This window comes from Micropterus salmoides, unplaced genomic scaffold (assembly GCF_014851395.1).
Source record: "Micropterus salmoides isolate LMB-PRFRI ecotype aquatic unplaced genomic scaffold, ASM1485139v1 Ms_hic_scaffold_17, whole genome shotgun sequence".
Taxonomy (NCBI): domain Eukaryota; kingdom Metazoa; phylum Chordata; class Actinopteri; order Centrarchiformes; family Centrarchidae; genus Micropterus; species Micropterus salmoides.
Window position 1 is genome coordinate 13,453,772 of NW_024040817.1, and position 27,473 is coordinate 13,481,244.

A 27,473-nucleotide genomic window follows, 5' to 3' on the forward strand; every position below is an offset into this window, starting at 1 on the left:
ATTTTAGGCATTCTGCAATTAAATTATAGGTAAATTATTAAGGTGACAAGCAGCTAAAGCGTTCAAAAATGTAACACAAACGTATGTTTGTGAGTGATCTTGCCCTCAGGTATGTTACTGTGTAGGAATGTCTGCGTCATGGGGGCATGTGGAGGCAGGAGCCTCTGCAACATGGGAGTGTTGTACACAGTTTAAACCTACTATTAGATATCACACACAGTTAATCACATTTTCATCATCATTTCACTGTGGAAAACAATGCACCTGACCAGGCACAACCTGGTTTTAGAATGTAAACATATTGCTTATTTTAACTGTCACCAGAAAGATCCCTCTAGGGACTAAATTTAACCATCTTAATTCCTGATGTGTATAATATTATTCTCTTTAAATTATATTATTAATCAGAGGCATGTAACACTATTCATTTTGGGTATTGAAACATAAAGTAACCTCTACTTTGTGCTCTGTTTCCCGCACCCTTCTCCTGCCTCATTTTGGGGATACACAGCACGATGCCAACAATCCTTGGCATGTTTGGCTGTTTATAAATAGGGCACCCATTGTGCCACACAGTGAAGTCAAATAAGGACCTCGTGTCTTATCAACAGTCTATATCTTACGTATCAGCTCAGCAGTGTTTCGGCTCAAGGGAACAACGGCAGGGCCCGCTCCTGCTCCTCCAACGGTCAAGTTTGGGCAGGTAACCTACCTGTGGTCCACGCCCTCCGCCGTAATGCTGAGCAGGAAGTGGCTGTCAACGCCTTCGCTGTCGCTGGAAAGTGAATGAAAATGCTACTGCGTGTTTGAGAGACAAACAGCACCTTTAAAAAAAAATTTTACTAACTACATTTTTAATAACAGGAAATTCCTCGTTTTTAATGAACATGCGGCTCAGTGCGACCTGCGCGCTCCTGGGACTTTGGTTTTTGACGGTCTTCGAATCATCAGGTGGGATAACAATGTCTCTTAGCTAGAAACATAGGCACATTTTCATTTATTGTTTGGTGACGCTGTGTTTACCTGGTTCCCCTTTAACTTTATTGCGTTCCGGACAACATCATGAAAGGCCCTGATATTTATTCAAGTTTCCATTTTGTCAAACATCGCCTACTAACCGAGATGAGGTCATGATGTCTGTTGTGATAAAGCGTGCTCAGGCAAACCTAATGCAAATGGACTGTAGCCTATGCACTCACGATGAAATGAGTTATGTTTTAAGCTGTCTGTCAATAAATTAAGAGGTAATAGAGGACGTTAAGTCAGCGTTATGTATGATTGATTGACTTGACCATGGAGATGAAAGGCTGAAGCACATTCACTCTCAGTCCTGACTTCTAGTCCTCCATTTTCTGAAAGTTTATGAGACATTTATGGAGCTTCCTGGAGGCATGAATTCTTCATAGCTTCATTAATGATTGACTAGCAATCTGCTGCTGAGTTATGAATCTGGCGGGCTGTTTATTATATTGTTTGCTATATTTAAGCTCAGTGATTTCTTCCCCTCTGCCTTGATTCATGTTATGGGCAAAAGTCAGCAGCAGCATGGTGAATTTATTCTCTTTTAGAGTGTTTGTGGAAGTTATGATATTTATATTTTGCCTCTAAATATGACAGAAACCTGTGACATCTTTGACACACCCATATTGTTAACTGTCACATGAAGCCCTCTAGCCAACTGTTTGTGCTATATTGCTCTGCCTTGTTTTCAAGTCCTTGCAAGTTCAGGTTGTGAATTCCTGGTGTATTGCTATGTGTGAACTAACCACACACCTTCATTTAATTCAAATCTATTACTGCAGCAACAAAACTGCCACCAGGGTTAACATATATTGCAATGACTTATTTATATACTTTGGGCGTGCCTTTTAGTTCAGATTTATTAGAGGATGGTTTCATAAATGTATTTGGGATTTTTCAAGTTATATTTTTGATTTAAATCCTAGACTGCAAACACTAGGAGGGACTGCAGAGCTTCAGATAAGATCCAAACAAGCATAATTGTGATGTTTTGTTAAGTCGCTGGGAGACCATTTTCGGAGGAGAGGAATTTGTGGAAAGCAGAGCAGTTAATATTTGTGTATGCAGCTGGTGTATGTATAGCTATATTTGTATTTGTGTGTGTGTGTGTGTGTGTGTGTGTGCATATATAAACTATAAATGCTCTCATGGGTATGTATTTTCTTTCTTTCTCTTTTGTGCATTATTATTCTCTATGATTTTCTTATTTAAGAAGTTTTAGCAAAATCAATAGAATATAAAATTATAGTATAGTATAGAGTATTCCATTTAGCTAAAATACACGTGTATCTCTATTTTGAGGCCAATAACAATATCAATATTTGGGAGTTAAAAAAATCTGATAATGATATATCTGACATTTACACGGACACTGATATATCTACATGAAGTTATTCTCGGCTGTTGTATAGAAAGTATTCTAATGGAAAAGGACATGATTTAAGCCACTTAAGCTGCACTGGAACCACAGGGGAGACCAAAACAGGGACAAATGTGAAACCAAACCTGTAATGTAGCTTTTCAGCTGCTGATGTATAAAATTACAGTAACAGTATCACCTAAAAAGGCTGCGTATGCACAATTTCAGTAAAAGAAGAAGCTTGCATTTACAATATACGAGTCAAATATCACAGAAACAGCAGTTACTCGTGCTTTTAAAAACTGGTTCACCTTGAGTTCTTCTCTTTTCTCACAGCTAGATGACTCGGGGGTAATGAATTTGCTTTGGTCTGTCACTACACAACATGGGGATAGGTGTGCCTGGGTGCCTGATACCACTGTTTACTCTGTTAGCGTCAACATAAAACTGTTTGTGTGGGCGTTTGTGCCTTGATACCTTAAATTGTTATACAGGAGAGCTGGACAGTGTGAACTAACTAATGTCCACTCATCTTATTCCTTCAGCCCCCTCCAATGTTAAAATACGGCTTCTACAACTAACTGTTTTTCATTTTTAATTAATCTGCTGATCGTTTGTTCATTATATCGTTTTGTCTGTGAACTGTGAAAACCAGAAAGTATCCAGTTTAAAATCATTATACACAATGAAAAGCAGAAAATCCTCATTTTCAGAAGGCACAGCAGTGTTTAAAGCTAAATGCTAATGCTTACAAAGACAATGCCAACATTGTGATGCTAAGCAGGTATAATGGTTAAGTTATAATTTAGTATGTTAACATGCTAACATTTTCTGTTGATCAATTAATCAGTGAATCGTTTCCGCTGTATTGTTGAAGATCAAAGAACTGTTGTGAAAATATTTTTATGAGGAAGAATGTTGTCGCTTGTGTATCCAAAGACCCAAGTCCAAATATGGGAATATTGATCTCAAGGAGCTGAAATGCAGTTGCAAACGGACAATACTGGCAAAAAAAAATTTTTAGATCACAGTTTATAACATCTTTAAGGCTATTTGCAGCTAACTCCCTCTGATCTGTTCCCTCAGAATGCCTACAGATGGTGCGACCAGACAAAGGCTCGACAGTGACGGTGTCCACCGAGTTGGATGAATGTACTGTGTGTACAGTCAGCGGGGGGAATGACACACAGACATGCCAATCTTTTCTGTCTCTGGTACCTGAGGAAGAGGTCCAACTGTTGTTCAAGTGCAACCAGCCCATTGAACAGGCATATAGTGTGATGATTAATCGGACCATTGGTGAGTTTACAGATGATCTTATGATGCATACAGTAAACTAGTCTTAGCTTTACAGGTCTGTATTTTCAAATATACTCAGCAAAAAAGGTCAATGAATTAAAATTTCTTCGCATATTGTAGGTTTAAACATTATCATATGTACAAACAACTTTTATAAAAATGTCAGCATATTTTATCTTCTATGTAATCAAATAATTTGAATATTTGGGTTTTTACTTTCAAATTAGTGGTCAGTCAGCAATTTTTTTATATTGTTTGGTTTCATTCAAGTGGAATAGTGAATAGGCCTGAGTTTACAATGTGTAGTTGTTTCTGTTAGCTAGTGGGATCGTCGCTCTTTAATAAGATCAACCATATCAGATGCTGCATATTAGCTAAAAACCCCAGCCCCCCCATCATTTTTGCCTGACCTCATTCCACTGTGCCTTAGATATTCTGTAGGTTGCTGTGGTGCTACAATTCATTTAATTCCCATGACTTTTAATGTTTCTGTTTAATTAACATACATTTCTGTTAATAAATAAGAGACTTGCAATGTGCACCTTGCATGAGAGCTGAATTCTCATACCAATCTGTGCATTTTGTTGCGCTTCATTTGAATCCAGAGTGCACTAAGGACGCCTGCAGCCCTACAACAGTAGAAACTCAACCCTCCATCCTAACAGAGTTCACCAGAACCTTCACATGGGAGCTGAAGGCACCTGAGAAGACAACTGTGAGTCTGGACATCCTCGGAGAGGGACTGATGGCGACGTCACAGCAGTGCCCTAATGGATTTCAGTATTCGGTGGCCACATCTAAAACAAATAGCAAGGGCCACACTCAGTATTGTCAAGGTGGTTCTGTGACTCGTCTAGACCTGCCCAATGAAGCTGTTGTGTCTCTGCAAGTCAGTCCAAAGATTCAGGTCCAATCTGTGTTGTTCCAGGCCTCCGCTGGACCGTTAAGTAAGAAAAATGTATACAAACTATTTTAAGAAAGCCTGTAGTAGCATTGTTGATTTTATTTTATTTTTTCTTAAATTCAAAATTAACTTGGATGATTTTAAAGTACATTTCACAAAAATAACTTCAAACTACAAAACATTATGCAAATAAATGGCTGTATTAAGCCTACCTTTAATGATAGCTTCATATAGATATTTTTCAGTAGTCCTACTGCATGAATTTTACAGACACATATTTCTCCTTGTATTCATTTGTAAATTAAGCAAAGTCATAGCTACATTTACAAACGATTGGTTAATAATATCGTCTTGTCCCCTGAAACTGACATCTTTGGGAAATTCACTTATTTGCTTTCTTGCAGTGAGTTAGATGAGAAGATTGATACATGGTTATACGCTAAATGTGAAGCTGCTAACAACAACTAATTAGATGAGGTCATGCTGTCTGTTGTACTAAATTAAACTAAATTAGCTTATCACAAAGCCTCAAAACGTGGAAATCGTTAGCCTGGCTCTGTCTAGAGGTAACGTTCATAAAATATGTTAAAATGCTCTTGTTTGTTTGAGCCACACAAAGACCAAATGTGTAAATTACAAACCACTTCTGTGCCAGACTATTTCGTGGTCAGGACCAGTTGCCAGGCAGCCAGCAGACTCCACAAAGTTATTGGTTCCAACCAAGAGTAGGATTAAACAGACATGGTACGTATTAATGCATGAGTTTAGAGCGCTTTAGAGGCGTTGGTAGGCTGATTTACCAGACCAGTGGAGCCTTGGCTAGCTGTTTAGCTAATTTAGCCAGCTGCTGACGGACGTTTTCATATATAGCATATAGAGGGTGGTATCAATCTCATCTAACTCTTTGCAAGAATGCTTATTTTTTTTATTTTTAAGTTTAAATTTAATTTCACATGATTTCACTAGTCTGAGATTAGCTAATAGCCACCAAGACCTTAAGAAGGACTTTATGTACAGACCTAATGATGGATTTTTATTTACAAATAGCTATTGCAACCTAATCCTGGGGTCTGTCTCACTCTCTCCTTTTTACCCCCTGTAGAGGGCCGAACAGTGGTTTTAAGTGTTGATTCCAGCACAACTGTGATTGTTAGCCGGGATCCTCAGGAACCAGAATGTGAAGTGTGCTCTGGCGATGGCTCCACTTCCAAATGTAGCCCTACAGAAAAGACACTGACGAACGTTGAAAAACTGTTGCTAGAGTTCAGCTGCCCAAAACCTCAGGATGTTTACAGTGTGAAGATGAAGAAGAGAATAGGTGAGAACTGTGGAGTCTACATTTCAAAATTTACTTCAGTTACCATCAGAATTTGAGATTGGTTAATTTGGGATTAACTATACATTAAATTCTCGTGGATATAAGACAACAAATTACTTATTCATCAATAAAAATAAATAAAATACTTAAACAATTGCTGGAATAAATACAGAAATATTTTTTTATTAATTAATAAAATAAAAAATTAATATATAGAAACTGTAATGAATACATAGTTAAATGTTAAATTAACTAAATAAATGTTGGAAATAATTTTGTATATGAATGAATCTTTCTGTCTGTAATTATTTATTTCTGTATTTCTAAATTTCTGCTTTTATATCTTTATTTACTTCTATGAAATGAGTAAAAAGATTAATTAAGTTTGAAATACATAAATAAATAAAATTGGTAAAGAAACATAGAAATAAACAAATAAAGATTTATAGAAATGTAGAGATGAATGAAATATATTTATTTCTGTCCCAATTATGACCATTTATTTATTTATTCAGTAATCAAAATATTTATTAATAATTTCTTTAATTATTTCAGAGGTTATTTATGTATGTACTTTTTAAAATTTATTTATAGATGATTGAGTGATGTTTTGTCCTCCAAAGGCATGATACTGGAAGTCTGTATAAAATTCATATGTCAGTCAAACATTTTTTTATCCAGAATGCACCAAGAGCTCCTGCACTCCTGCTGCAGGAGAGGTTGATCCCAACCTCTTCAAGGACTTTAGAAGATCCTTAACATGGGACATTACTGTACCAGAGGCCACTGTATTAACTTTGGACTTTGCTGGTGATGGATTAAAGGAGATATCTGGAGCAGAAAATTGCCAAAATGGCTACCAGTACTCAGTGAGTACAACTAAAAGTGACGGAAAGATCAAAACTAACAGCTACTGCGAGGGTGGGATATTGTCTCATCTTGAACTGGTTGGAGTGACGACTGTGACTGTAGAACTGCCCAAAGAAGGAGAACTGAACTCACCAGCATTCACTGTCAACGCAGCACCTAGAGGCAAGTGTTTGATTAATAGCTATTTATTTTACAAAGACATATTCTTAAAAACTGATGCTATGTCCTTCAAAATGAAAGATGCTTCATTAAAATATATTAATTTTACATAATAGTGCAAAGCTCTTTCCATGGGTATAGTTTGGTGACTAAAGCTTAAATGTTAGCTTGAACATGCTCATAATCACATGCATGCTAATGTTAGATAGGTATGATGTTTACCACGCACACCATCTTAGTTTAACACATAGACTGCATATAGTTTAATGTGTTAGCATACATTTGCTGATTGGCACTAAACACAAAGTACAGCAGAGGCTGATGGTTATGTCAGTAATTTTGCAGGTATTTGGTAATAAACAACAATAACAACTTTTTACCTGATGCTGGCACTAGATTGAAAGTTAATGGATAATCAAAGTTATTAGATTTTGTCCTGACAGGGACATGAATTATTGAACCAAGTGTTATGGCAATCAGTCCAATAGTTGCCACGATATTTAAAAGCCAAAAATGTGAATCCTGTTGTGACACTAGACTAAATGTTTGGCGATCACCAAAGTCGCTAGGATTCATCCCCTGATGTATGTACTTAATATTATGGCAATCCATCCAATAATGTCTGGACCAAAGTGATGGCGCACACACACACACACACACACACACTGCTAGCATAGCTAAAAAGTGGGGACTGTATACATTATACTGATGTAAACCATTAAAAGAATATGTAATGTTTTAACATATTAATTGAATTTACATTGATCTACCTTTCACTTTAGGTGGCAGGATTTTGTTGGTGACCCCTGATCCGAACACCTCCATTATCATCAGCAGAGTGACCACCGAGCCTGACTGCAGTGTGTGTATGAAGGAAGGATCTGGAAAGACATGCAAACAGACACAAATTACCCTTAAAAAATATAGCAACATCTCGGTAGAGTTTACCTGCCCTCGGCCTCAGGATGTCTTCAGTGTGGTGATCAACAGACAGATTGGTATGAATATCTAAACATAGAAATTTGATACGGTATTTTTAATAAATATTTATCTTCAGGTTTCTCACATGTTCTCTGATGACTGTGAAAGTCTTCTTAAAAGGCTCCTAAGCCACCTTGAAAGACGTATTTAGTATATGAATGGTACCGTAGTAGTCTTTATACTCTCGTCCAAACTACAGTGGAATGACTCAGATAATGTGTTAGAATGGTAGAAAAATCTCTTGAATTACTAACTTATTTTTCACAACCCTAACTCTTCTTAGGGTGATGTTTTTGACATGATGTCATGTTTGTTTCTCATTTAAATAAAATAACACACAACTCAAAGATTATTAATTTCAACAGTATTGTTAATGAATAATAAAAAAATGTAATTTGTTTGTCTTTGTGGAAGCATGAGATTAAGTACACAGTCCTATGATTTTCTCTTTTCAAGACCATTTAAAAAGAACACCCTCACATTGATGACTTACTAGATTTATTTAGATTTGATAATGGTCACCAACAGTAAATTATTTCCTGTTGACATCTTGCGATAAATTCATCTCTGTTTTTCCAACTAGTTTTAATGCTTTAACAATGCAGTTGTTTTTATACTTTTAAAATTCTAAATCACAATTATGCTCTTGTCTACAAATTCCAGCCTGCGCAGAGAACTCCTGTTCTGGTAACATTGTTCAGGCCGAGTCCTCACTGTTCCCTGACTTCAACCGAACCTTCACCTGGGATGTGAAAGTTGTTCCCACCCGGGCCTTCCAACTGGACTTCCCAGAAATGGGAATGCGACAGATTCCTAATGGGGAGATCTGTCCAGATGAGCACACATACTCTCTTGTTACCTATCTGCGCATGGGGCCAGCAACCATTGGCACTTTTTGCAGAGGAGGAACTGTGACTACCATCCTGCCTCGCTACAAGGGCCGTATTTCTCTACACGTGCCTGCGGACAGGAAGCTGTATCCTGTTGACTTCAAACTCACTGTTGGGCCTGAGACCACCAGTAAGTTAGTTAATTAGGCTGTGTAATGCCAAACATTTGTTTAAAAGACACCGCTACATATCAAACATCATGTAACAAGACAACTTAAGCTAACACATAGACAAAACCAAAAGAAAACCATCAGTTCCACAAGTAAGAAAACCTCCATTCAAACTCCCGTCAATATTTTTAACAACAGTAAAAATTAAACAGTCCAGCCTCGGGACAGAGCCTTTCTCAGCAGTATGTCAGGTGGTTCACTCCATATGTTTGGATAAGTATGGTATTTAAAAAAAACAACAACAATGTAATGTCATCTCATCTCATGGCCTTTAAAGAACATAACTGCGGACTCAGCAGAAGAGGTGAATCTATCAGCAAGTCAGTGCAGAGAGGACAGAGAGGAGCGAACAGTGCAGATGTGGGGAGATTGCGGTGGTAATCTATGTTCATTACCATTGACGGCAACATTGCCCAACAACATTGCTCCGAAAGTTGCTCCGTGTATCATCAGCTTTAGAATATGGAAAGCAAACTTCAGGAACAGGTTTCGTTTTTACCGAAAGAAGTCTTTGTACATCATTCATGTTTAAAATATGCATTTCTGTTTCAGTCAATTTCTTTTTTATGTTACTAAACAAAGTATTGTGTGGCTTCTAGTAAAAAGGACAAAAATACACTCAACTCATTTTCTATATCTTTGAGAGAGCACATTGCACAATGTGCTTTTCTTCCTCCAGACTTATATATTGTCCAGTTTCAACATTGAGTGGTGAAAATATCAGATCATTTAAAAGTGTATTTAATTTATATATATATTATCTTCTTGTTTCTCTCAAGTGGTGGCCATAGTGAAAGTCAACCTTCCACGTGGTGTATCAGACACAGACTTCATCACAGCCAACTATCCTAGTGATTTCCCTGATAACCAGCAGATGCAGTGGGACTTCACTGTGCCCGGCATGCACAACTACACGATTCTCTTCCGTGATCACACAGCTCCAGAATGCCTCAACAATCAAGTGGAGGTGGAGTACCAGAAAGAGGGCAAGAAGGTGACCCAACTGACCCTAACGGAACCACAGCCGGAGCATCAGCAGGGCAACTTCAACATGGTGCTGAAAAATTGTGAAACCAACAAGACGCTACAAGGACTGACCTTGAACTACAGAGTCTCTGTAATGAGGATTGGTCATCCAGGTACAGTATACATATAATAATGAAATAAATTTTTATGACGTGAAGAGCTGGGAGTCGTGGTGGCTTGACTGAGCCCAGTTCTGTTGAAACTTCAGATTTAAATGTTGTCTGAAAGGTCACTTTTTGGATGTTCAACTTCCTTTGTTTTCCTGAACAGATCCAAGCAGACTAATTTGAGTTTTATTGATACATATAACTAGAGATTTGTTAGTTTGTTAAGAAAGTTATGAATATGTTGGCGTTGTGAGTCATTGACCCAGTTTGTGGCTCTTGTATATTTTCGTTACGTTCGAGTCACAGAGCTAAGCATCCATTTTTCAAGTCCAAGTGTCTATTACAGCCATGCTAGTGGCACTGTGAGGCAGACCTTCAAGCTAAATGCTGATATTAGCTTGGTAATATGATCACTATGTCAGTGTTAACATGCTAATGTTAAGCATGTCTAATGTCATGTCCACCATCTTAGTACAGCATGTAAGCATCCTAACATTTGCTAATTATCAATAAACACAATGTACAGCTGAGGCTGATGGGAAGTTTTGCAGTATTTCGTCTTAAACCAAGGTATTAGAGAAATGGTGGTGCTAGAGTCAGTGGATCACAAAAGTCATTAGGAAACATCCTTTTGAGGACCTTGGACATCGCTAGCAAATTTCATAGCAAGCCTTAAAAATATAGTCTGTCTATTGCACAATAAAATAGATTTTTTTTACTACTGCTATTTTTTTTTCACTGTTGCACTACAGTTGTAAGTAAGTAAGTAAGTAAAAGTTTATTTCTATAGCACCTTTCACAGGTATAGGGCCACAAAGTGCTTCACAACAAAAACATTAATATCATAAAATACACACAATAAAAGCATAGACAGTACATGATCATATCAACCCACAAGTAGCTAATTGAAAGCCTGAACAAATAAATGTGTCTTTAGTCTGCATTTGAAGGCATCAACAGAATCAGAAGAGCGCATAGATGGTGGAAGGTCATTCCACAACCTAGGGGCAACAGCCTGAAAAGATCGGTCACCTCTAGTACGGTAGCGAGTGCGTGGAACCGTCAGCAGGTTCTGATCCACAGACCTCAGAGCACGCACAGGGGTATAATTTGTTGTCTAATCCAAACGAAGATAGTAAATATGCGTGAACATGAACCAAAATAAAAACAAGTATCAGTTGTATTAGTGTATTTCAAGGTTATATATTACATTGTAAAAAATAGTGCATTCAAGTACATGTAATTTTTTGGTGATCTTGATTGGAAAATACGCACAGTTTGAGAAACGGGTTGAAAATCTTGTTGTTTTAATGCAGCAGGCAGAATATTTAATCCTGATGGTTATAGAAGTCTTTGAAGATTTGAGGAAGTTTTGTGTAATGACTTTCTTGGTTTTTCAGATCCTCTAATATATATTTTTCACAAGATCCAGTGCTTGGCTCTGTGATGCATGGGCGGCAAAACTGGGGCTATGCGAGTTCAAATTTATATGACTCATTTTTGAACATGAGGAAAAGGAAATACGAAACTTTTGTTTTAACAGGATTTATGATAAAGTATTGTCACAATAAAAGCTGAGATGTAACCTTCATTTTTGATAACTGATCAGTGTCTTTGTATGTTTTATTTCCCCTCTTAGTTCTGTGTACAGTGGAACTAACCAAACAACAAGGGGTATCTCTGCAGATAGAGAAAGTGGGTTCTGATCCCTATTGTGAGATGAGCATCAACTCGAAGGTTGACAAGAAGATAAACGTGGCAGCTGGTACTAATGCCCGCCTCTCTTTCATTGACTGTCCAAATGAAGATTTGCGTCTGACTGCCAATAAAGATATTGGTAAGAGATTTTTTAATTTTCACGTTCACGAATAGCTAAAATAATGTAGATTTTTTTTGTTTTCTTGTTACTGATTTTTTATTTTTTTTTAAGTAGATTTCTATAATCACAGTTCACTGGTTAAAGCCAAATTCAAGTCAAAGTTTGAAGTCTATTTAAACCTTTAATTCCTCAATATTTTGGGAAATACGCTATTGGATTTCTTGCCTAGAATTAGATGAGAAGACTGTGATGTCTGTGTAGTAAATACAAACTTACAGCCAAGAGTCATTTAGCTTAGCTTAGCTTATCATAAAGACTAGAAATGGGGAAACAGCTAGCCTGGCTCTGTCCAAAGGTAACAAGATCCACCTACCAGCACCTCTAAACTCACCAGTTAACACATGTAAGTCCAAATAAACTTTTTGTCAGAAAGTTTATCTTTGTATTTGTCATTTGGGCTATTCCTTTACATGGGAACTTGATATTCTCAATCTCATGTTGTGCCTTTTAATAACAGCGTGCCAAAATGTGGCGTCATGCTCTGCGACTGTCCTCACGGTGCCCCAACTGGATTCCTGTCTGCCAATGTCCCTCACCAGCTTCACCTGGCACCTCAACATCCCTGAGGACAGCACAGTGAATCTGGAGTCGCCCAAAGGGAGTCTCCGACAGTCCCTGCGCGGCCAGGAGTGTAATCAGTCGGTCTCCCTGCATGTGGCAGAGGACGATGGGTTTGCTGTTGGAGATTTCTGCTATAATGGAGACATCCAGAAGGTTCAGGTGCACGCCAACATCTCCATCACAGCCACAGCCCAGGACTTCAGCAAGACCACGGAGCCTTTTCTCAATGTCAGCTTCAGTCAGGAGTTCTCAGGTAAAAAAAATATGACTATGTTGCAGGCTGCAACTAAGGATTATTTTAATTTTTGCTTAATCTGCAGATTATTTTCTCAGTAAATCCATTAATAATTTTGTCAGAAAATAGTGAAAAATATATTTATACCCAGAGCCCAAAGTTCCATATTCATTTAAACTGTTAACTGTCCCACATACTGCAAAACTCAAATATATTCAGTTTATTATAGAAAAGCAATTTTGGCATTTTTGCTTAAAAAGTGACTGAAATCACTTTTTAAGCTGTATTATATTATGTTTTCTTCATGGTTTTTATAAACATTAGAGAGTTGAGTGGATTTCAGGGTGAGCTAAAGTGGATAAATAGCATGCCACCCAACGGCTCATGACAAGGGGGAGAATTGTGAGAAAATTTTAAAACCTTTTTTACGGCAGACATTTTGACCTGTCAACAGGTGCAGCACATAACATTATCAGTTGCTGTATTGCATTGCAATAATTACTGGAACAGAGCCATCATTAATGTCACTGGTAACATCTAAGCTTTCCTGCTATGACAAGTCAAAATGTCTGTGGTGAAAAACACCTGTGAATGGAATTCATCTGGGGACATTAAAACAAATTCGTTAGCAGGTTACAGTTGAAATTGTATCTGCTTCTGGCAGATCCAGTTTGGGAACAACTGCTGAAACTATTCCTGTGGGAAACAGGGAAAACAGATTTTAGCCAGTTTGAAGTCAAACAACAGGGTTTTCTTTCCAGCTTTACCTTCTTTATTTCCAGTGTGCGACAATTTTATTATGAACAAGGGGATCAAATGACTGAAAAGGGCAGCTCATGGGGTTAAACCAACAAAGAATCAATACCCTACTCATACTCCCCTACAAAGCATTTGTGTTTTAGAGCTTATGGTTTTGGTTTTACGGCTCGCAGCTTTTACTGTTTTGATTCAGTCACTGCTCTTATCAACGTTAGCAACTAGTTTATGAACATAGTGGTGCAATTATCAGCTAAAGAGACATATTCCCCTAATTTATTAATTCAGACCAAGACTGAGCTTTAAAAAAAAAATATATATATATTGTACTTAGATTTAATCATTAGGTGGACACAAACGCAACTCTAAATTAATGATAATGTCGCTCCGTAACTGCTGAATGTGATTAAGCAACAGTTTTTTTTTTTTAATAAGGTGATAGTCAATGTTGTGTTTACAGCTTGTCCGGTGCCCACAAACTGTAGCTTAATTGCTTTGACTGACTTTATTAAATGTCAGTTCTACATTTTGATCTTCCCCTACATCAACAACTAAATGCATCAAGTTTAGATGTGTTTTCTCAGTGTTTGTTGACAGAAAAAGTTGAAGCAGTGTGGATGACACAGATGAAGATGACGGGTAGACTGCTGCACCAAAAAAGTAAAATCCACTAAACATCCAGAATGGTGACATTCGACACTATAAGAACTAGAGTTGAAATGATTAGTTGGTTGTCAAAGTCTTCTATGATTGTAAATTCAATACCTTTTTTGTGGTTAGATAAACAAGACATCTTGAAGATGTGGCCTTAGGAAATTTTAATGGCATTTTTCACTATTTTCTGACATTTTACAGACCAAAAGATTTATTGATTAGTCAGGATAATAATCAGCAGATTCTTTGATCAGCCCCAGCAGGAGGCTCTGTCTGCGTTCTCCTATTGTGATTTTCCATTATAATTATGGTCAAATAGAGCACATTCATTCACTTTACTTTTAAACTCCACACAGGGGCGCTATTGTACAACGAATGTTGGTGACACTTTTAAAAAGTGTAGACCAGCAGCGATGAATTACCCACATGACACAGCATTATTTCCATCCCTTTTTAGAGACCATTATTTACAGAGTCAGTCCGATGACGACGTCGCCGACCTTGCTGGCCACCCCCAACTGGCCTCAGGGTATGAGGCCTTCCTCCACCATATCCTGGATTGTTACTCTACCGAGCCAGTACCAGGCACACGTTCAGTTTGTCAACGTCAGCCAGCCCAAATGCAGCGACTGGCACACCAGCATCAACGTGCAGATGCTGGGGTCCAAGGAGGAGCTCATGAGCCGCAGAGAGGATGAGCCGGTGGAAGAGAAGCTGTTGGTGCCACAGAGTTTCTATATCAACATGTCCAACTGTATACCAGAGGACGGACACTTTGGTGCAATGACCAAAATTATTCTGGAGAGGAAGACCAGTAAGCAAGAAGGACTTATTTAGCCCTTTCATGTACAAGAAGAATACTTACCCTAAATAACTAAGTTAAAGGACTTAATTCTGCTCTCTTCTATTTGCCTCTGCAGATCTCTTGGCCATCATCCTCGGCATAGCGGGAGCTCTTTTGCTTTTGCTCATAGTGCTGACTGTAGTATGTGTCACAAAGTGAGTGTACAAAAATGTTTTAACCTTTGGGCCCGCACTTTTCATGCATACCATACTAACCTACCTCATCTATCCGCAGCAGAATTTTCCTGCCTGCCAATTTGACTTTCTTTTGTTTCAGTTTCAGCCAGTTTCTTATCATTTCATCTCTATTTATACATGTGTATATACTACAAATATTTTAAATTGTTAATTTTGTAGATATGGTGGACGTATAAAAAAAAATATATATAAAATGTAGATGTTGAGGAAAACCTTGCGTCTCATTGGTGACATTGCTGCAGATTATCAGACTGTATAAAACAGGCCAGTTAAAAGTTTAACTGAAAATATAAATTCTATTGTTAGTAAAATTATTGATACATTTTACAATGTTTGTCAAGACCCCCCCAAAAAAGGAATGGGATATATGTGGGCCCTGGTTTTTTTGTGGATTGGATAATCATATTTTTGACAAACTGATTTGTGATTTTTATTTATGTTCTGTAAAATTAGGTCTTTCTTATTGTTTGTGGTCTGCTTAATTCTTTTCAAACAGGAAAAAGAAGAAAGACAGGAAGAACAAGGAGTCATCCATCTACTTGGGCAAAGGGAACATCTTCCGCCCAAGTGACAGGCACTTCACCACAAGCCGGTCGGAAAACGAATACCATGTCTACAACTCTATAGACGAGAACATGGTGTACAGCCACCTGCTGGATGACTCCAACTACCCGGGCAGCATGCAGGACTTCAAAGGTGCACAGGTGGACTCCTATCAAACATTTACGGGCCCCACTGACAGAGAGTTGCCTGTAATCAAAGAACCGGACCACGAACCCGAGATGGACCATTACAAGCCGTTCACGACCATGTCTGAGACTTTCATCCCGTCCCGTCCACACACTCCTATTGGGCGGGAGGACAGCCTCGGGTTCCAGGACCGCAGGATGATGGACAACGAACTGTACACATTCAAGAGCACAGGATATATAAACACGATCCGGCTCTCTGGCACTGACCTGGAACCACAGCCACCAACAACAGAGGAGTCCTTATAGTGTGTCAGGACTGTAACTGCCCGATGGACCACTGTTACTAAATTCTCGTTACAGCCCTGAGTATCTCTGGACTGCACCGATGTGAACTCCTGTGCCTCGGCCACACTCAGGGATTCTGAGTTAGATGAGCTTCTGAATGCGATGTGTATGTTGTCTTTATCAGGACTCAGACATTTCTAAAGCTTCAAGAGTAGAAGCTGTGATCCTCTACTTTTAAAGAGGTTTGGCATTTGGGGAGATACTTTTTGCTGAGAGTTAGATTAAATGAAATGTCTGTGAAGATTCTATGTCATCCAGGTCATGGAGGTCCAGAGGTAACCCACCTAACAACACCTCTAAAGCTCATTAATTAACACATTATGTCTGTTTAATCTGTACAGTGACCTCCTGTAGTCTTGTCGTCACATTAAGAGACTCTAGGATGTCACTGCTTATGGCCAAGAGATAGCCGGCCAAAACATAACCTTAACTTTGTTTTTTATATTGATCAAACAAATGGGATTTAACATATTTATTAGTGAGATTTAGAGGTGCTGGATTTTGTTAGCTAGCTGTTTCCCATTTCCAGCATTTGTGCTAAGCTAACTCTCAGCAAAAAAGCAGCAAAAATGTCAAATGATTTCTTGAATGTTTGATGTGTTTAGTTTTATGAAATCTTGCCTCATTCTCACGTGGCACTGACTCACGAGCAGGGACTATGGAAAAACGTGCAAGCACCTCTGGTCCTGTGTTTTTACCTGTTTTTTGCAATAAATACTAGGAAAATGGCCTGATGAGGAAATGGTTTACTTCTTGAGGTATTTGCTGCCATCACACTCCATTTTCTTTCTTAAGCTGAAAAAAGAAATCACCTTTTGCATTCTGGATGGTGAAAACAGCTTCCACCGCAGGAACTCTGGCCATGAAAAATAATGTGAAGGAGGGTGTGGAAGACTGTAGCCAATGTTTATCATAGAAAAGTGTTTTTTACTGGAAACCACAATTGCAGAAGCCAGGTTTACATAATTGCGCCACATTTCTTGCAGATGTAGGTTTAAAAAATGTTAAATAAACTTGAGACTTTTTACATTTTGGGGAAACGCGCATTTACTTTCTTGCTGAAAGTCAATCATCTCATCTAATACAACTGTATTGCCTAAAACCTTTACTTCAAGAAATTACCATAGAGGAATGGGTTTTCATAGTTTATTGATGGTCATTTTACAGGTTACATCAGGCCAGACATTATAGGAGACTACAAGACCAGCAAACTGAAATAATCTCTTGAAAGAATGTATTGTAATTTTTAATGCAATATCACATATAATTCTGACTGCATGCGAGTCTTGTCGTTAAAATACAGTAGTTATGAAGGGATGCTTAAGTTTAAACAAGTGGTTCTCAACCAGTAAGTCATGGATCTGCTGTAATAGAGGTGTGGATGTGTGAAAATAATGGAAAGTTACAGCCAGTTTTTACATTAGTGAAAGGTGCCGACACCTACACACCGCTTTTGTTGCAGGAATACTGGTATTTTGAACTATGATCATCCAATAGATATGTTTCTAAATTACTTTATTATTTTTTTATAGAAAATGTACAAAAATACATTAAATGAAGGTAGAAATCATGGATTTCCTTCCGCTTATTCTGGACCGCACTGCATTCTCCCTGGTTTTATTGTGACCAGAAGGAATGCTGCAAATGACATGTCACCGGATCACTTTAGTCAAAACGAACAACTTCATATTGACTGTGACTTCAAGATCAGAATGTAATCTTGATGCAAAACCAGCTGAGAACCACTGGCTTAAAACTCCTTTTAGAATAGCAGGCAGAGTGGCATTGCAGCAAGAGTAGACAGTGAAAGCAACTATAACCATGCACAGTCTATGATGAGATAAAGGCGATCAAACAATGTTGAATTGGCAGACGGAGGGCTTCTCCTCACGACAGCTCTCGTCAAACCACTTCCCACGGGTGGCCCCGGACAGGACCGCGCAGTTATGGGACATTCCGCCATCTGGCTGAGGGGACCGGTTGTTGGACGTGTCCCAGTTTTTGTATGTAATGCTGGAGCCCATCTGGTCCACCCAGGTGCCCTCAGTCACCATGTCGTTGATGCCCAGCCAGATCTGCTCATCTGAGCCGATGCTCTGGCGGATGTAGTCTCTGAGCTGGTCGTTTTCATCGCTGGATGTGGGCGTACCGAGGACTCCGCCCAGGGCGTTACAGTCTTCGCTGGCAGTGTGATAGGTTTTTCTCACAGGGTCAGCCAAGAGACACTTGCCATGAATCTTTAGGCCTTTCAAACAGACTGAAGACAAACATAAAAGGGTTAGACCTAAAAGGTGATTTATTGTCATACAGGGATCTTTTCCTTTGGTAATATGAATAAACGTAGTCCTGTGGTATTTTGGAGACGGGGTATAACCACAGTATTCTCAGAGATAATGAGCAACATGATGAAAAGCCTTTCTGTACTAAAGATTTTTGGGTCATTAGGGAACAACTGGATATCATTTTGTGTTCTGAACAAGAGGTCAGACATGGGTTTGTCATTTGTTGTCCATATTAAAACTGCACATGTATCTTAACTGGCTTTTTTTAAGAGAGGCCTACCTCAGGCTGCTGACTCCAACTTGAATACATATTTGGTGCGCTGAACAATGAAGCTCATGCCACATTATCATGCAACAATTTAAAACATTCACACTGTAATCCACTGCAGGCAGAAGAGAGAGTGAGTGTTGTGATACTAACGGCTGCTTGCTCACCTCCACAGGTGATCATAAAGTAGATTCAGAGTTGTATGTCTATGGCTGGAAGGAGTTCATCAAGTGTAACTTGTATTTTATCTGAACCATAGCCGATTAAGCTGTTTGGGGGACCCAGGGCAAAAAAAAGGGCCCCTATGGACCCTCAACATGTCTCCTGGCCCCAGACTTTCTGGCAGGGTCACAAGATTACATATTACCTTACACCGTACTTAGAGGAATTATTTGTATTCCTTTATCAAACAAGATTAAATGTATGATCCTGCTGTACAAAAGTCGTGCTTACCTGTCTGCAGGGCTTGCTGTTCCTTCAGTAGGTTCAGCTCCTGGATGATGTCGTTAATCTGTTTCTGTAGTGACTCAATGGCCGCATCCTTAGTTGTATCTTGTTTCCAACAATTCCAGACACACAAGGAAACTCAAATCAGGTGTTTGTGCATGCTCAGTGATGACCAAATAACTTTTTTTTCCTTTTTTATTTTAAATAATCTCTTCTTCCAAGGATATTTAAAAAGAAAATTTTGAAAATAATATTTGACAGTGGTATCTCAAACAACAAATTCCTACAGACTGTGAAGCACCAGATGTTTATCGTCTACCTTTTTTCACTGGCTTCCTTGGTGAAGTCTGCTGAAATGAACAGTTCACCAGTAGTAGTACTCCCAGCAGCACACACACTCCTTTGAACTCCATGGTTAGACCTGTTGAATGAGGCTGCTCCAACGTGGATGCTTGCAATTTATCTCTCTCTCTCTCTCTCTCTCTCTCTCTCTCTCTCTCTCTCTCTCTCTCTCTCTCTCTCTCCCTCTCTCTCCCTCCTTCTCATCTCTCTGAACAGGGAAAAATACTGCCATTTGCAGGAATAACAATCCAACCGCAGAAGCCTTAAAGGATGGTGTGTGTGTGTCTCATCTGGCTTTAAAACACTAAACACGGAGGGGCAGTGCTAACCAGAGCCAGGCCTGGAAAGCAGGTGGAGACTGGCAGACAGGGTGAGACACTGGGAAGCAGTTATGACATAACACTGTGCAGCTTTGGTCAAAGTATATGAAAAAGAAATAAACAAACACTGACTCATCTGTTGCATAAAAGCCTGAATAACCTGGTTACAGTTTATTCCTTGGCTCAAAAGACTAGTTTACTCTTGAAAGAAAAAGATGGAATAGAATTTTTTTTCAGTTGGCCAAAAGGTGTTTTGTAAGTCATCTGGAGTGGCCTCATTTGGAAAATTTTAATATTTCCAGGTGTTTCTGGCAGCAGTGAGGCACTGAAATTGAAACCCATTAATCATTATTTTCTTACGCAGCATTGAATTACCTGTTTACATACCTGCAATATTATAGATTAATTTAAAGGTTGTACCATTTTTTGACCCATTCTCTGCACACGTTTTCTCTATCAAATTCTGATCCCAGCTCAAGCCATATATAGTTTGTTTTGTACCAATCTGCTTTCAGCCAGCACGCACGCGCGCACACAAACACATCTGCGGTCAGAGTGGAAATGATCCAGAGTCACATCTGGTCTTTCTGTAAGACTTCAACTTTACACAATCTTCAACTGACACGTGGCAAAAACAAAAAGACAGAGAGGCCTACCTCAGGCTGGACTTTTCCTGTGCACTTCAGTACAGTAACTGATCTCAGATCTGGTACCAGGACATTTTAAAATGTTACAACATAGCAAGTTCTTTCTGTAAAATATGCTGTTCAGCAACATTATTTTATGGACCTATTTGATTTTAGTCACTCTGTAATATCCTTGGCATACTTTGTTATCGTTATCATAAAATGTACCTCAAGTAGTAACACAAAATATACAGGTGAAACTTGAAAAACTAGCATATTGTGCAAAAGGTAATTTATTTCAGTAATTCAACTGGGGAAGACTGCTGACCTGACAGTTGTGCAGAAAACCATGTGTGGAAGAAAAAGGTGCACAAGCAGCAGGGATGACAGTAGCCTGGAGAGGATTGTCAGGAAAAGGCCGTTCAAATGTGAGGGGGAGCTTCACAATGAGTGGACTGAGGCTGGAGTTACTGCATCAAGAGCCATCACACACAGACGGGTCCTGGATATGGGCTTCAAATGTCATATTCCTCTTGTCAAGCCGCTCCTGAACAACAAACAACGTCAGAAGCGTCTTACCTGGACTAAAGGAAAAAAAGAACTGGTCTGTTTCTCAGTGGTCCAAAGTCCTCTTTTCTGATGAGAGCAAATTTTGCATCTCATTTGGAAACCAAGGTCCCAGAGTCTGGAGGAAGAATGGAGAGGCACACAATCCAAGATGCTTGAAGTCCAGTGTGAAGTTTCCACAGTCTGTGTTGGTTTGGGGAGCCATGTCATCTGCTGGTGTTGGTCCACTTTGCTTTATTAAGTCCAGAGTCAGCGCAGCCGTCTACCAGGACATTTTAGAACACTTTATGCTTCCTTCAGCAGACGAGCTTTATGGAGATGCTGACTTCATTTTCCAGCAGGACTTAGCACCTGCCCACACTGCCAAAAGTACCAAAACCTGGTTCAATGACCATGGGATTATTGTGCTTGATTGGCCAGCAAACTCGCCTGACCTGAACCCCATAGAGAATCTATGGGGCATTGCCAAGAGAAAGATGAAAGACATGAGACCGATCAATGCAGAAGAGCTGAAGGCCGCTATTGAAGCATCCTGGTCTTCCATAACACCTCAGCAGTGCCACAGGCTGATGGCATCCATGCCACGCTGCAGTGAGGGGCCCAAACCAAGTACTGAGTACATATGCATGATCATACTTTTCAGAGGGCTGACATTTCTGTCTTTAAAATCCATTTTTAATTTTTTTTATTGATTTCATGTAATCTAATTTTCTGAGATTTAGAATTTGGGGTTTTCATAAGCTGTACGCAATAATCATTGAAATTATATCAAATAAAGGCTTGAAATATCTCACTTCACATGTAATGAGTCTATATCTTAGTTTCACCTTTAAGTTGAATTACTGAAATAAATGACCTTTTTGCACGATATGCTAATTTTTTCGAGTTTCACCTGTACATCTGTGCAGGATCTTTACCCAGACTCAACCAGACCACTATTTATTTATAACTTCACAGGTTCATCTGTTGTGATTCAAATGTAAATCACTCTTAAAGTGAAATGTGAATGAAGTGATCCTTCATCACTCTATTCTTCCTCCTAAAAAGAAAAAGTTCTTTATATCCATTACCACAGCTCTTAACTGATCAAGTTCAAGTGTGTACAATTTACTTAATCTAGCATAAGCTGCTTGCTCTGTGGCTAATATTGTTTGAGGCAGGTAACCACACTACAGTCTATGTATTTTACATTTCAGTAAGACTGTTCAAAGATGTAACTAGGCAGTGTTTTCCTTACACTGAAGTTGTTTTTTCACTTAACATGTGGCTGGACAGTAAAGAAATCTGTACATTTAACATTGACATGTACATCCATCCAGAACCTTGTCACATCAGGCCAGAGCCACAACATGTGCTAGAGCAGTGCTTAAATAAAGGATTATTTAAATCAGTTCTCACATGTACATTTTTCAAATGTGTTAACCCCAAATGACAGTGTATTAAATTTTAAGCAGGTAAAAAAAGACAGGAAGGCTGTACAAATGAAAAGTTTTATTAGAAAATGTTGTATACATATACACCCTGTAGATAAATACAGTAACTGATCTTAACCAAGGAAGCCAACTTTTTGTCGCTTTGTTCCCAAACTCTCCTCCTGCTGCAGCAGCTTCATGAGCGGAGCATGAAGAGCCTTCCCGACCCGTTTACCTGCCTGGAGAGAACAAAATACATTAGCACCTTTCTACTGTACAGCCTTATTTATACCTAATCATATTTAAAACATGTATTGAAATCCAAAGAGTCAGTACCTTATGTTCATTGTAATTTTTAGAGTTATGAAAGTTTTACCAATCTTCTGTATGTTATACACATTTTAAATGGCACCTGTGAACTGCGCATATGCACCAGCAATTTCATCCAGCTGATATATAATATGCTGCTTTTTAGCTCAGTTGGTGTTCCTATTTTTGACAAGACAATGGTTAAATAAAACTGAATTTAAATCACATTATGCTAATGCTCTGGAGAGAGGAGGCCAGATGGTCAGGGCAGACAGCTTGACTCACCTCTGTCATTTCGAAGATGCTCTCTGGATCCAGGCTTCCTCCGCCCACCTTCCTCGTGCAGGTGACCGTGCCCTTGTGTGTGACAGAGATGATCAGGCTCGCCACAGAACAGGCCTTCTCCTGCAGAGTCGCGTCCACAACGTGTCGGTGGCCCACCTGCGCAGGAAAACAGACAACGTCAGAGGAGCCAAGCAGCACATTTGCTTCACTGTTTGTGTTATAATTTTTCTTTTTTTATCAGCAAGTAAGCTTACCTTGCACAACGTCACTATACAAGGAACGTTTTCTACATTGAGTCTCATGCAGTCATATGGGTCGTCTGACAACTCAATTTCCTTCCCTCCTTCGTCGTCAGCTGATATGTGCACTCTGGGAATTCTGTCAGTAAGGTAATCAGAAGAACTTACTTAGTCTACATGAACAATGAGCTCCGCTGTAAGATGCCAAAGGATAAGACCCCCTAAAAAACACCAGCATAACACTTTACTTACTTTGTATTGAAGAGAGCTGCTTTGATAGCTACTGAGATGGCATCGTACAGGTTTCCGTCACACTGCAGGAGCTATGGAAACATGCCAGTGTGAGATTTTACTTTAGTTAATCATCATGGAACTGTATGAGCACTGACCAAATAAGCTGATTGTCATGTAACATGTGCTGCTTCGATTCATTCGTCAGACTTTGTCCAGGACAAAGTGAACATCTCTACGTGGTTTACCAAACAGAATGTCACATTAAATGAGGAGTTATTATATCTTAGCAGACAAATAGGAGTAGAAATTGAAGTACAAAAGCCACATACATTTCAAACAAACTTAACATTTTGTTGAAATCTACGCACTTTTTACTATATATGTATGTCTTGACATGTCAATTTGCAGCAAAAATACTTAAGTCAGGGTAGTCAGATGCTGCCACTCACCAGCACATCCACATAGAGAACCCAGCAGTGTTCTCCTGCACTGATACAGAGGCTCTTCAGGTCCATGCTGTGTTTGTTGTTGAAGACTTTGTAGAGTGTGTTACTCAGCTCTGTCCCCAGCTCCTCACCACCTCTGCCCTCAAACTCAGGGGTTGCATTGGCCGAACTAGTGATGGAAACACGACAATAAACAGTTATAAAAGTTAACAGAATATCTTTGAGATGTGTTATTCTTACTTGGGTCAGCGGGAAAGAGGTAAGAAAGTGAAAGTAGGGAAAGCAATGAGGCCGGCCGGCTGGCCGACCCTGCTACCCCACACACAACTATAGCATTTTTATGGCAATATGATAATATTTTCTTACCACAATCACTTGGATGTGTTAGACATGCACCTCTCAGTGAACAGATGATACAACACTACCTCCTAGTGGCAGGGCATCTATCAGCACACTACCAACAAGTATTGACCAATTCCTAAAATCATTCCATCATACATTATAAATTTTGTTCTGTCCAATAATCTTAATTTCTACACCATGCCACTACCTCCTGCTGAATTATATATATATATTAGCTTTTCCCCCCAAACTGACACTTTTAAATTCAAATTTATCCTCAACACTGCTCCAAGCAATAAAGTTTATAATGTATTTCTGTTGACCATTTTATGATTGCTGTAAACTGTATACTGTCCATGTAGCAGAAGGGAGTTGAAAACTGCATTTCATTTTACAACCCTGTAGTAATATGACGATTAAATCTACCTTGTACATAAAAGCTGGTAAGTACAATGTCTTCATAATGGGTTGATTTGGTGGCGAAATCTATAAAAATAAGCCTCAGTTTATAAAAAGCCTAAGTCAATTTGCACCACACCTACCAATCAACAAAGAACTCCAAGTAGCCTTCATCTGGCACCATGGGCCTTGGTTTTCCAATTTCAGCTTTAATTCCAACTAGAACCGCTGTGTGTCCCTGAAAGAGAGATAGTAGACATTATATAGACTCAGATATAACTAATAGGCATGAGTATATGCAATTGGAAGTGTTGACAGGGTGACAAGTGGCTGAGGGTGCACAGATGAAAAGATTTAGAGCATCTTCTTGTTTAAACAGAAAATGAGTCATCATGTAGGACTACCAGTGTGACTTTGGCCGAGCCGTCTGTGTTGGACACCACGTCGGTCTCTATTTCCATGTGTCTATAGTCCTCGCAGCCTCTTCCGTCCACTCGTAAGTCATCCTGACGACAAGGATCAACATGTAAACAGTACAGTCACGGAGTTAGCGAATGCTAACGCGTCTAGCTAGTTTTCGGCAGTTATAGAGCATAAATCCCTGTTGTGGCATTTTTAGATTCGTTTTCATTACAGCGGGTAAAAGCTCAAGTCAAAGTGTTAGAGACTTACCCGTATACCGTGTAAAATGTACACTTTTTCAGCCTCGCTAACTTGTACTGTTGCCATAATGTAAGTAAAAACACTTGTAGCGTACTAGCATGTGCGTCGCTTTTCTGAACGTCATCAAAAGACGACAGATTAAAACAAATCGCAGGTTGCCCATAACAGTGCCTGTAGATGCCCGATTTTTACACAGTACATAAGCTACACCAAGGTTCGTGTAAACCTGCAATCTATCATTTTCCCCCATGATTATATGAAACAATGTTAATCCAAATCCAAGTACTTTCTACCCAAATTCTGACACGAAAACCTTTCAGTGGCTGGTTAAGTACTGACACCTTGTAAATACTTTGGGCACTGAAATTACTAACTACGGCTTTACATTGTTGTCCACACCAATCTGTCTTTCTGTTGCTAACAGATTTCTTCGTCTGGGGATCAATAAAGCAGTGACTGACGATGTCAGTCGCAGTCATCGCTAACTAGGTTAACTTTAAGATCAAACCGTGTCCTTTTAGTCGTCTTTAAATGGTAGTAACTTGAGTTTGTTTTGGTGTAGAATGTGGACTGTGAATGTACAAAATAAAGACAAAGAACCATCGTCAGTCTCTGCTGTGATAAAGAATTTTCCTTCGGGGATCAATAAAATATTTCTGATTCTGATTCTGATATGACAACATATCATAACTATGACATGTAACGTCAATACTTTATTGACCCCCAGCTGGGGAAATTTGTTTGCAACAGAAAGACAGATTGGTGCAGATATCAATGTAAATCCGCAGTTAGTTATTAAAGTGCCCAAAGTATGTACAAGGTGTCATTATTTTTTTATTTATCTATTTACCAGGCACTTAAAGATTCTTGTGTCAGAATTTGGGTAGAAAGTAGTTTAAACTTGGATTAACATTGTTTCATATAATCATGAGAAAAATTATAGATTGCAGGAATCTTGATGTATGTATGTCTGACATAAATTCAATGATATGGTGTTTAATAGACCAGTTAACACAGTCAATATGTCCACCAACATAATTTACCTTTTGTTCTAGTTAGTGTTAATGTGCAAACATGGAAGGAAGTTAATGAATCATGCCTCTTTTGTTTGTTTTTTTAACTCAAATAGACAATCAGTTTTTCTATACCGGCCTCAGCAGGCAGTACATGAGGCTGGTTGTTCTGTTTGATGAGCAGAAGCGGGCAGTACTTGAAGAGTGCCACAAAAATGTGGGCACGGGCAACCACAGTGGCGTCAGGAGAACCAGAGACAGGGCGACTGCAGGTTATTACTGGTCCAGTTTAAAGAAAGATGTCACAGATTGGGTAAAGAGTGTTTCATGGAATTAAATTAAAGAGGTGGTATTATGCTTTTTGACTTTCCCCCTCTCCTTTATTGAGTTATATATCTTTTTTGTGCATGTAACAGGTTTGCAAAGTGAAAAAGGCCAAAGTCCAGCCCAAAGGGAGTTCCCATCTCCCACAGAAAGCTCTGCTCTGAACCGCTTGAAAACAGCTCGTTTGTAGTCCAGCCCTTCACTTCCTTTACTTGTGACGTCACAATGAAAACGCGTCATAAAGCTTGCCAAGCAGCTTGCGGGGTCAGGCACGCCCTCAAACCAAGCTAGTCTGAGCGGAGGCCCTTTGGCTCGACTCGCCTTCGTTTGGTTTTCCATTGTAGAAATGTTGCACCTGTACCTGCTTCCAGGTGCTTTTTTTCGTATCACCTCACCTCCAGGTTCCAAGCGAGCTGAGGGATACTAAAATGTAAAGTGAAAACATGACAGACTGCTGATTGACCAGAGAGAATCGTCAATATTCACATCATTGCTGCACCAGACAGAGGCCAGCAACAGATTATATTTTACAGTTTTCGTATGGAATTTCATCACTAAATCCACTTCTGGGAAGTTTTGAGGTGAGAAATCAGCTGTGTAGATTTCGAATATTGACAGTTTTACGAGAAGTGATGGAGGCCAGCCGCCCGCTCACAGAGCCCTCTGCTCCCGCCATCACACAGACCGC

At 39.2% G+C, this 27,473-nt stretch overlaps 3 protein-coding genes across 5 annotated transcripts; 1 reads left to right on the top strand and 2 right to left on the bottom strand.

The window, feature by feature from the left end:
* Window positions 1-734: 734 nt before the first annotated feature.
* On the top strand, window positions 735-17,296 carry cdcp1b (CUB domain containing protein 1b). The gene is made up of 13 exons (XM_038724820.1): window positions 735-951; window positions 3,467-3,679; window positions 4,285-4,626; window positions 5,686-5,901; window positions 6,583-6,933; window positions 7,713-7,928; window positions 8,575-8,931; window positions 9,751-10,110; window positions 11,744-11,941; window positions 12,441-12,797; window positions 14,647-15,003; window positions 15,110-15,188; window positions 15,727-17,296. The coding sequence occupies exons 1-13, from the start codon at window positions 882-884 to the stop codon at window positions 16,226-16,228; spliced, it is 3,618 nt and encodes a 1,205-aa protein (XP_038580748.1). The 5' UTR covers window positions 735-881; the 3' UTR covers window positions 16,229-17,296.
* Window positions 17,297-17,399: 103 nt separating this feature from the next.
* Window positions 17,400-21,126, bottom strand: LOC119907176 (tetranectin-like). 3 transcript variants are annotated; one of them, XM_038724822.1, is made up of 5 exons: window positions 20,881-21,126; window positions 19,788-20,632; window positions 19,584-19,747; window positions 19,271-19,369; window positions 17,400-18,524 (listed from the first exon to the last, which is right to left on the bottom strand). In XM_038724822.1, the coding sequence occupies exons 2-5, from the start codon at window positions 19,808-19,810 to the stop codon at window positions 18,118-18,120; spliced, it is 693 nt and encodes a 230-aa protein (XP_038580750.1). In that variant the 5' UTR covers window positions 19,811-20,632; window positions 20,881-21,126; the 3' UTR covers window positions 17,400-18,117. The 3 variants fall into 3 exon arrangements, with proteins under 3 accessions (XP_038580750.1, XP_038580749.1, XP_038580751.1); XM_038724821.1 differs by having other exon boundaries at window positions 19,584-19,748; window positions 19,789-21,126; XM_038724823.1 differs by having other exon boundaries at window positions 19,584-21,126.
* A 1,464-nt stretch (window positions 21,127-22,590) lies between these two features.
* Window positions 22,591-25,589, bottom strand: exosc7 (exosome component 7). The gene is made up of 8 exons (XM_038725767.1): window positions 25,458-25,589; window positions 25,190-25,291; window positions 24,929-25,023; window positions 24,048-24,213; window positions 23,617-23,687; window positions 23,380-23,503; window positions 23,126-23,281; window positions 22,591-22,770 (listed from the first exon to the last, which is right to left on the bottom strand). Exons 1-8 carry the CDS (start codon window positions 25,512-25,514, stop codon window positions 22,666-22,668), a joined length of 876 nt encoding a protein of 291 aa, XP_038581695.1. The 5' UTR covers window positions 25,515-25,589; the 3' UTR covers window positions 22,591-22,665.
* Between the last annotated feature and the right edge of the window lie 1,884 nt (window positions 25,590-27,473).